Source organism: Coregonus lavaretus (assembly GCF_964263955.1).
Source record: "Coregonus lavaretus genome assembly, contig: HAP1_SCAFFOLD_359, whole genome shotgun sequence".
NCBI lineage: Eukaryota > Metazoa > Chordata > Actinopteri > Salmoniformes > Salmonidae > Coregonus > Coregonus lavaretus.
In genome coordinates this window covers 205,005-216,213 of record NW_028161076.1, presented here as the reverse complement: position 1 = coordinate 216,213, position 11,209 = coordinate 205,005, and the positions used below count along the sequence as shown (strand labels likewise).

The 11,209-nt window shown below is 44.1% G+C and overlaps 1 protein-coding gene across 1 annotated transcript in view; it reads left to right on the top strand.

Moving 5' to 3' along the window:
* The first annotated feature begins 8,252 nt into the window (after positions 1-8,252).
* Positions 8,253-11,209, top strand: part of LOC311121119 (BAG family molecular chaperone regulator 1-like) — a 29,323-nt gene continuing 26,366 nt past the window's right edge. Inside the window, exons 1-2 of the mRNA XM_084195651.1 lie at positions 8,253-8,349; positions 9,234-9,359. Coding sequence (XP_084051777.1) covers positions 8,313-8,349; positions 9,234-9,359 — 163 coding nt within the window. The 5' untranslated portion in view covers positions 8,253-8,312. The remainder of the gene's footprint in view (positions 8,350-9,233; positions 9,360-11,209) is intronic.

The following is an 11,209-nucleotide window of genomic DNA, read 5'->3' as shown; positions in this document are numbered from 1 at the left end:
TGGGCCAACTAACCAGCTCTACATGATGGACTGAACTCTATGGGCCAACTAACCAACTAACCAGCTCTACATGATGGACTGAACTCTATGGGCCAACTAACCAGTTCTACATGATGGATCTCTACTAACCTGGAAACACTTGTGGCATGTCTCTGGATAGCTCAATAAAGTGTCCTCTCAGGCAGTCAACACAGTACCGTGTCGCACACCACGAACACATGAATGTCTATAATATAATTATATAATAATCATACACTATATATACAAAAGTATGTGGACACCCCTTCAAATTAGTGGATTCGGCTATTTCAGCCACACCCTTGCTGACAGGTATATAAAATCAAGCACACAGCAATGCAATCTCCATAGACAAACATTGGCAGTAGAATGGCCTTACTGAAGAGCTCAGTGACTTTCAACGTGGCACCGTCATAGGATGCCACCTTTCCAACAAGTCAGTTCATCAGATTTCTGCCCTGCTAGAGCTGCCCCGGTCATCTGTAAGGGCTGTTACTGTGAAGTGGAAACGTCTCAGCCGCGAAGTTGAAGGCCACACAAGCTCACAGAACGGGACCGCTGAGTGCTGAAGCGCATAAAAATCGTCTGTCCTCGGTTACAACACTCGAGTTCCAAACTGCCTCTGGAAGCAACATCAGCACAATAACTGTTTGTCGGGAGCTTCATGAAATGGGTTTCCATGGCCGAGCAGCCGCACACAAGCCTAAGATCACCATGCGCAATGCCAAGCGTCGGCTGGAGTGGTGTAAAGCTCGCTGCCATTGGACTCTGGAGCAGTGGAAACATGTTCTCTGGAGTGATGAATCACACTTCACCATCTGGCAGTCCAACGGACGAATCTGGGTTTGGCGGATGCCAGGAGAACACTACCTGCCCCAATCAAATCAAAATGTATTTGTCACATACACGTGTTTAGAATATGTTTTAGCGAGTGTAGCGAAATGCTTGTGCTTCTAGCTCCGACAGTGCAGTAATATCTAACAATTTCACAACATATACCCAAAAAAGTAAGGAATGGGATTTAAGAATATTTTACATTTTACATTTTAGTAATTTAGCAGACGCTCTTATCTAGAGCGACTTACAGTTAGTGCATAAATTTTTCATACTGGCCCCCCGTGGAAATCGAACCCACAACCCTGGCGTTGCAAGCGCCATGCTCTACCAACTGAGCTACAGGAGGCTATAGAATATATACATATATGGACAAGCAATGACAGAGCGGCATGGACTAAGATACAGTAGAATATTATAGAACAGAATACAGTATATACATATGAGATGAGTAGTGCAAGATATGTAAACATTATTAAAGTGACTAGTGTTCCATTTCTTAAAGTGGCCAGTGATTTCAATAGGCAGCAGCAGCCTCTAATGTGCTAGTGATGGCTATTTAACATTCTGATGGCCTTGAGATAGAAGCTGTTTTTCATTCTCTCGGTCCCAGCTTTGATGCACCTGTGCAGACCTCGCCTTCTGGATGATAGCAGGGTGAACAGGCAGTGGCTCGGGTGGTTGATGTCCTTGATGATCTTTTTGGCCTTCTTGTGACATCGGGTGCTGTAGGTGTCTTGGAGGGCGGATAGTTTGCCCTCGGTAATGCGTTCGGCAGACCGCACCATCCTCTGGAGAGCCCTGCGGTTGTGGGCGGTGCAGTTGCCGTACCAGGCGGTGATACAGCCTGACAGGATGCTCTCAATTTGCATCTGTAAAAGTTTGTGAGGGTTTTAGGTGATAAGAAACATTTCTTCAGCCTCCTGAGGTTGAAGAGGCTCTGTTGCGCCTTCTTCACCACACTGTCTGTGCTTAAGTTTTCCACCTTCTCCACTGTGGTCCCGTTGGTGTGGACAGGGGGGTGCACCCTCTGCTGTTTCCTGAAGTCCACGATCATCTCCTTTGTTTTGTTGATGTTGAGTGAGAGGTTATTTTCCTGGCACCACACTCCCAGAGCCCTCACTTCCTCCCTGTAGGCGGTCTCGTCATTGTTGGTAATCAAGCCTACTACTGTTGTGTCGTCTGCAAACTTGATGATTGAGTTGGAGGCGTGCTTGGCCACGCAGTCATGGGTGAACAGGGAGTACAGGAGGGGGCTGAGCACGCACCCTTGTGGGGCCCCAGTGTTGAGGATCAGCGAAGTGGAGATGTTGTTTCCTACCTTCACCACCTGGGGGCGGCCCGTCAGGAAGTCCAGGACCCAGTTGCACAGGGCGGGGTTCAGACCCAGGGCCTCAAGATTAATGATGAGCTTGGAGGGTACTATGGTGTTGAATGCTGAGCAATAGTCAATGAACAGCATTCTTACATAGGTATTCCTCTTGTCCAGATGGGATAGGGCAGTGTGCAGTGTGATGGCAATTGCATCGTCTGTGGATCTATTGGGGCGGTAAGTGCCAACTGTAAAGTTTGGTGGGGGAGGAGGAATAATGGTCTGGGGCTGATTTTCATGGTTCGGGCTAGGCCCTTAGTTCCAGTGATGGGAAATCTTAATGCTACAGCATACAATGACATTCTAGACGATTCAGTGCTTCCAACTTTGTGGCAACAGTTTGGGGAAGGCCCTTTCCTGTTTCAGCATGACAATGCCCCCGTGCACAAAGCGAGGTCCATACAGAAATAGTTTGTCAAGATCGGTGTGGAAGAACTTGACTGGCCTGCAGACGTTAGTTCTAGTAGTTCTAGTTGATTATGACGTGACAACGAGGTAGGCTGTGTGTACCGGTTAGCGGTCATGATATGAAGGTTTGGATGTAGGCTGTGTGTAGCGGTTAGCGGTCATGATATGAAGGTTTGGATGTAGGCTGTCTGTAGCGGTTAGCGGTCATGATATGAAGGTTTGGATGTAGGCTGTGTGTACCGGTTAGCGGTCATGATATGAAGATTTGGATGTAGGCTGTGTGTAGCGGTTAGCGGTCATGATATGAAGATTTGGATGTGGGCTGTGTGTACCGGTTAGCGGTCATGATATGAAGATTTGGATGTAGGCTGTGTGTAGCGGTTAGCGGCCATGATATGAAGGTTTGGATGTGGGCTGTGTGTAGCGGTTAGCGGTCATGATATGAAGGTTTGGATGTAGGCTGTGTGTAGCAGTTAGCGGCCATGATATGAAGGTTTGGATGTAGGCTGTGTGTAGCGGTTAGCTGTCATGATATGAAGGTTTGGATGTAGGCTGTGTGTAGCGGTTAGCTGTCATGATATGAAGGTTTGGATGTAGGCTGTGTGTAGCGGTTAGCGGTCATGATATGAAGGTTTCACTTGGAAATGTTGTTTTTTGCCTGGTCACAGACAGCTGATGTGTTGTGCACTGAAGTCCACAAGAGAAGGGAAAGGTGAGAGGAGAGCGCGTAGAAATTATATATACAGGGCATTCTGAAAGGATTCAGACCCATTGACTTTTTCCACATTTTGTTACGTTACGGCCTTTTTCTAAAATTGATTACATATTTTTTTGCCCTCAATCTACACACAATACCCCATAATGACAAAGTGAAAACAGGTTTCTAGAAATGTTCGCAAATTTATAAAAATAAAAAAAATACAGAAATATCGTACTTACATAAGTTTTCAGACCTTCAGATGTTTCTACAACTTGATTGGAGTCCACCTGTGGTAACTTCAATTGATTGGACATGTTTTGGAAAGGCACACACCTATCTATATAAGGTCCCACAGTTGACAGTGCATGTCAGAGCAAAAACCAAGCCATGAGGTCAAAGGAATTGTCCGTAGATCTCCGAGACAGGATTGTGTCAAGGCACAGATCTGGGGAAGGGTACCAAAAAATGTCTGCAGCATTGAAGGTCCCCAAGAACACAGTGGCCTCCATCATTCTTAAATGGAAGAAGTTTGGAATCACCAAGACTCTTCCTAGAGCTGGCCACCTGGCCAAACTGAGCAATCGGGGGAGAAGGGCCTTTGTGAGGGAGGTGACCAAGAACCTGATGGTCACTGACAGAGCTCTAGAGTTCCTCTGTGGAGATGGGAGAACCTTCCAGAAGGACAACCATCTCTGCAGCACTCCACCAATCAGGCCTTTATGGTATAGTGGCCAGACGGAAGCCACTCTTCAGTAAAAGGCACATGACAGCCCGCTTGGAGTTTGCCAAAAGGCACCTAAAGACTCTCAGACCATGAGAAACAAGATTCTCTGGTCTGATGAAACCAAGATTGAACTATTTGGCCTGAATGCCAAGCGTCACGCCTGGAGGAAACCTGGCACCATCCCTACGGTGAAGTATGGTGGTGGCAGCATCATGTTGTGGGATGTTTTTCAGCTGCAGGGACTGGGAGACTAGTCAGGATCGAGGGAAAGATGAACGGAGCAAAGTACAGAGAGATCTTTGATAAAAACCTGTTCCAGAGCGCTCAGGACCTCAGACTGGGGCGAAGGTTCACCTTCCAACAGGACAACGACCCTAAGCACACAGCCAAGACAACGCAGGAATGGCTTCAGGACAAGTCTCTGAATGTCCTTGGGTGGCCCAGCCAGAGCCCAGACTTGAACCCAATCGAACATCTCTGAAGGGACCTGAAAATAGCTGTGCAGCGACGCTCCCCATCCAACCTGACAGAGCTTGACAAGATCTGCAGAGAAGAATGGGAGAAACTCCCCAAATACAGGTGTGCCAAGCTTGTAGCGTCATACCCAAGAAGACTCAAGGTTCTAATCGCTGCCAAAGGTGCTTCAACAAAGTACTGAGTAAAGGGTCTGAATACTTATGTAAAAGTAATATTTCCGTTTATATTTAATACATTTGCAAAAATCTCTACAAACCTGTTATTGCCTTGTCATTATGGGGTAGTATGTGTACATTGATGAGGAAAAAAATTATTATCTATTTTAGAATAAGGCTGTGACGTAACAAACTGTGGAAAAAGTCAAGGGGTCTGAATACTTTCTGAATGCACTCTACAACGAGCAAAGGGATCATGCTGTTAGTATGTGGCTGCTATGAAAGTGAACTATTTGCGTGTGATCAGGGGTGCATTCATTCCGCTGATTCTGTTAAAACGTTTCTTAAATGGAAGCAAACCGGACAAAATGGGGATAAAAATACCTGAATTTGTCCAATAGAAACTCTTGTTTGCAACTGTTGGACTAATGATTACATCCTAGATCAGCTAGATGCAGGCAAGTGTGTGCAAGGTGGTATTGAATGTGTCACTGTCTGTCACCTCGATTACTCTAATTTCTCTCGACATGTGCACCTACATTATAAACTTTCATTCATAGGCTAGGTTGTAGCAACCTCATGATAGGTACAGGGAACATTTGAGTATCATATAGTAGCCTAAACCTATTGATGTTAAATTGAGCTGGGTGAATGGAATATGAATGTTTGTTTTACACGATTGGAACTTTGGATTCCCTGTTCTGTGGTTGCTTTGGAAGCGTGTCTGACTACGGTATCACATACCTGTGGCCTCAAGGCAAGTTTGGAATTGGATTAAGAATTGCCTTCATAGGTACGTTGTTCGGTTTTTGTAGTAACAGGAAGTGCAAGAAGTCGGCCATCATGGCGCGGAGATCTGGGTACTGCCGCAGGTACGAGGCATGCTCCGCGTTCAACTCCTCCTGTAACACCATGTGTAACACAGGCCAGGTCATGTTGGAAACTTATGCCACGTTCAAAACAACTGGGAACTCTGAAAAATACCAGGTCAAATCATGACGTCAGTGATCTTCAGGTCAGAAAGTCGGAGCTGTAGAAAGAGGCCCGAGTTCCCGAGTTGGAATTCCCAGTTGGATGACCGTTCAAAACGTATTTTCCCAGTCGGAACTCGTTTTGTTCCGAGTTCCCAGTTGTCTTGAACTCACTGAAGTCTGAGATTTCCCAGTTCCGAAATCCCCGTTTTGAACGCTGCAATAGTGGTTTGAAAGTAAGGGGCTAGGCCAGAGTGAGAGTAATAATATAATATATAATATGCCATTTAGCAGACGCTTTTATCCAAAGCGACTTACAGTCATGCGTGCATACATTTTTGTGTATGGGTGGTCCCGGGGATCGAACCCACTACCTTGGCGTTACAAGCGCCGTGCTCTACCAGTTGAGCTACAGAGGACCACAGAGTAGGGGGTAGGGTGTAGGGAAAGACTAATGTCACCAAAGATTTTTATAACTCATTGTTCTATCTGCGATGTCACCTTTCTGTCCAGGAAATTGGAGTGCATCTGCATGTCCTCCTAACATACCAGAAGCTTCTTCCCAAACACTGGCACATGCACCCAAACATGTCAATAGGGGAGCACTCCTAGTAGTGTGTTTTGATGTCCTCTTACCTGTCAGGTAGGAAGTAGCAGTGCCAACACTGAGAGAGGTCTTTTAACCTGAGCCACTGAGCACTCAGCTATGGCCGGTCACCCCATACAGTTGATATAATTGAGAACCATCACGGCTGTTTTGTTTTTTTCATGTTACTGCTTTTTTATTATTATTAACTAGTGGTCAGGCGGCGCCCCACTGTCTGATATCGCGCGATTTCTTCTTCTGTGGGTTTCATGGCGGACTACAACCCCAAAAGGTGTATTGCCGTCACATTTACGTCATTTAGCAGATGCTCTTATCCAGAGCGACTTACAGTTAGTGCATATATTTTTCCCGTGGGAATCGAACCCACAACCCTAGCGTTGCCGCCACCAACTGGATGGGTTGAAACCAAAATAAGGTAAAAAGAAAATCCATACGTAATATGGAAACTAACTTAATCCACCCAAATAAAAATAGTACATTGACAAAACAAAACTCCCTCTTCTTCCTTCTTCCAGTTCTCCATATCTCCCTTCTTGGGCTCTAGGCCCTGAGGGGGTGGTACGGCTTGTGATAATATTCCATGTAACTCCTTCGCCGAGAAATCTTTCAGCCCCAGGAACCGCAATGATTTCTATCTTCCTGGACCTTCTCTCCACCTTGGCAGTGCTATTAATCACCATAGCTATAAAGGCCACAAAGTCCACCTTCTTAACCTTTAAAATGTCAGGATCCTGCTGGTGAAAGGCAACATTTTTTAAAGTCATTTTAGCAGACGCTCTTATCCAGAGCGACTTACAGTTAGTGAGTGCATACATTTTCATACTGGCCCCCCGTGGGAAACGAACCCACAACCCTGGCGTTGCAAGCGCCATGCTCTACCAACTGAGCTACAGGGGACTACCCCTGCAGCCTGCAGTGAAGGCCTATCCACCACCATGGACTCTTCAGGAGCACCATTCAAACCCTCAACCCTTTTAACAGCTGCTGCATATTAAATGCTCTGGACAGCCCTGACTTTGGCCACCTCATTCTCTTTCACCTTTGTGGGGCATTCGAAAGAAGTGGCTTCATGGTTCCCACCATAATTTTTTAAATTATTTTTTTATTTAACCTTTATTTAACCAGGTAAGCCAGTTGAGAACAAGTTCTCATTTATAACTGCGAATGTATAATTGCAGCATGTCACATTTTCATCACTTTTATAACACATGATATTATATTTTCCACAACTTCGGACATCTCGGCTTCTCCCTTCTGCAAACACTTGAAACATGACCAAAAGCTTTACAGTGATCACACTGCATTGGTCTTGGGATAAATGCTCTGACTCTGTAGTTAATATACCGTAACTGCACTTGAGTAGGGAGAGAGTCCATATCAAAAAACTAAACAGATAGACTTCACTTTTTCTTCATTCACCACATGATTCCCCCGATGTGCATCAATCACTCCAGGAATATTGTTTCTCTCTTCAACATCGACTTCCCACGAGACGCCAGATATAACCCCCTTGAGGGGTGCCCTGTTCCTAAGAGACACACATGACACTTCAAACTTATCAAATCAGGTGAGACGTAACACACCTTTCTTCTGATTCGCAGAAGCACAAAAATTCAAAACAAGCCTGCCTCTAGTGAACCTCACAGCCTTCACTCTACCAGTTTGGATATCTCAAATGGATTCTTCAAGATTGGTAATTCGATCAGCTGCTCCTCATTAACAAACCGTACTCCTACAAGATACATTCTCACCACTGTACACTACTTTGCTCCGTTTTCCATTATTTTGGACAATATTCAAATTCTCCTTGATTCTACCGCCATTAGATTCAGAATCCACTTCATCATCCGCTTCCGCCATCTTTTCTCGCGTGATTTCTGATGTTGGTTCTGTATGGGGTGGGATCGTGACGTCACGGCAATAGTAGAGGGAGGAGCGCCCTTCTCGAATCGGACAGGGGGCGGGGCGTCAGTTCAACCGCCAGTCGCCTCGGTGCTTCCCAACCGGAACCGTGGCCCCTTGGGTTTTCACTCATGCTACAGAGAAATGGCGGAGAATAATGTGACGGTGACTGTTGTTTACGGTAAAGTCAAACACATTGCTTTGAATGTTGTAGGTTGTTTAATGTATTTCACTCCGTAAAACGAAGACAAAGAGATGGTACTGGTAGTCGGATAGTCGGGGTCTGCAGGCTAGCTAGCTAGTTACACACAGCAGGAGGGATAGCTAGCTAGCTAGCTAGCTACATAGCTAGCCAAGTAGTTGTCAGATACGTAACTAGGTACTTTTAGAAATCCTGGTGTATTTACGTACACTAGCGTTGTTTTAAATTGTATTGGGTTGCACAAAAACAGATTTTGGGAAGCCAGATGTTAATGCCTCGTTCACATGCTAGACGGAACTAGGAAACTCCGAATATACATTTCCGAATTGCCTAGTTCCGACTGTCACGTGAACGCGGCATCAATACAATTACATTTACTGTCGGTGGGTAGGCAGGGCGGTTGGTCATTATAACGGAGGAATTTGAGACAAAATATCGTATTATTAAATACATTCCAAACGTGGGTCTGTTGTTCCTCTCTGCCTAACGTTACCTCATGTCAAAACAAAGTCCCCTACAAGTTATTAATTTTTTGTCCACATATGGTGCACGATTTTCATTTTGACATGAGGTAAACAGAGAGGAAGTGGATTTGGAAAGTCTGTTTAATAATATGATTCTTTTAGATATTTGTTCTCAAATTCCCCCCGGTCATAATGACAACCGTCCTGCCCAATGGCACAGTAAGTTGAAATGGAATTGTATTTAACATCTGGCTTCCCATGGACTGTTTTTGTGCAAACCAATACAATTGAAAGCAACGCTAGTGTATGTTGCTAAAAGCACCTATCGGATACTGAGCTGGCTAGCTAGCTAATGTCTCTGATGTAGCCACTATATAAAAGTAGCCACTATACATGCAGGTTCTACGAAACACAGCATCACGGTAACGGGGCTGGACGGGAACGAACCGATACTGAAGGACCTTTCTGATGCTCTCGTTCAGCTAACCGGGGTCCCGATACCGGCGCAGAAACTCATCTTTAAAGGTAGAGTAACAAATCAAAATGTTATGTTTCACATGCTTCGGAAACAACAGGTGTAGACTAACAGTGAAATGCTTACTTATGTGCCCTTCCTAACAATGCAAAGAGAAAAGAGAGATAATAGAGAAATAATGATATGAGGAATAAATCCACCATGGCTATATACACGGTACCAGTACCAAGTCCATGTGCAGGTGTACGAGGTGATTGAGGTAGATACATATAACTAGGGATCAAGTGACTAGGCACCAGGATAGATAAAACAGTAGCAAATCAAATTTTTGTTAACTTGCGCCTAATACAACAGTTGTAGACTTTACTGTGAAATGCTTACTTACGAGTCTTTCCCAACAATATTGAGTTAAAAAGTAAGAAAAATGAGCAAAATAAAAACAGGAAATAGTAACAGAAAATAACAACGCTAAATACAGTGCCTTGCTAAAGTATTCATCCCCCTTGGCGTTTTTCCTATTTTGTTGCATTACAACCTGTCATTTAAATTTATTTTTATTTGGATTTCATGTAATGGACATACACAAAATAGTCCAAATTGGTGAAGTGAAATGAAAAAAACTTGTTTCCCAAAAAAATAATGGAGAAGTGGTGCGTGCATATGTATTCACCCCCTTTGCTATGAAGCCCCTAAATAAGATCTGGTGCAACCAATTACCTTCAGAAGTCACATAATTAGTTCAATAAAGTCCACCTGTGTGCAATCTTAAGTGTCACATGATCTCAGTGTATATATACACACCTGTTCCGAAAGGCCCCAGAGTCTGCAACACCACTAAGCAAGGGGCACCACCAAGCAAGCGACACCATGAAGACCAAGGAGCTCTCCAAACAGGTCAGGGACAAAGTTGTGGAGAAGTACAGATCAGGGTTGGGTTATAAAAAAATATCAGAAACTTTGAACATCCCACGAAGCACCATCAAATCCATTATTAAAAAACAGAAATAATATGGCACCACAACAAACCTGCCAAGAGAGGGCTGCCCACCAAAACTCACAGACCAGGCAAGAGACAAAGGGTGGCTACTTTGAAAAATCTAAAATATATTTTGATTTGTTTAACACTTTTTTTGGTTACTACATGATTCCATATGTGTTGTTTCATAGTTTTGATGTCTTCACTATTATTCTACAATGTAGAAAATAGTAAAAAATAAAAACCCTTGAATGAGTAGGTGTCCACTTTTGACAGGTATTTTTTTTATTTCACCTTTATTTAACCAGGTAAGCCAGTTGAGAACAAGTTCTCATTTACAACTGCGACCTGGCCAAGATAAAGCAAAGCAGTGCGATAAAAACAACAACACAGAGTTACATATGGGGTAAACAAAACATAAAGTCAAAAATACAACAGAAAATATATATATACAGTGTGTGCAAATGTAGCAAGTTATGGAGGTAAGGCAATAAATAGGCCATAGTGCAAAAATAATTACAATTTAGTATTAACACTGGAATGATAGATGTGCAAGAGATGATGTGCAAATAGAGATACTGGGGTGCAAATGAGCAAAATAAAGAAAAATATGGGGATGAGGTAGTTGGGTGGGCTAATTTCAGATGGGCTGTGTACAGGTGCAGTGATCGGTAAGCTGCTCTGACAACTGATGCTTAAAGTTAGTGAGGGAGATAAGAGTCTCCAGCTTCAGAGATTTAAGGTGCTCTGACATGTATGTAGGAGCAAGACAATCAGGGTAGATAATAAACAGAGTAGCAGCAGCGCATGTGAAAATATGTCTGTGTGTGTGTTGAAGGGACAGTGTAGTGTGTGGGTAGAGTCCAGTCCAGTGTAGTGTATAGGTAGAGTCCAGTCCAGTGTGTGGGTAGAGTCCAGTCCAGT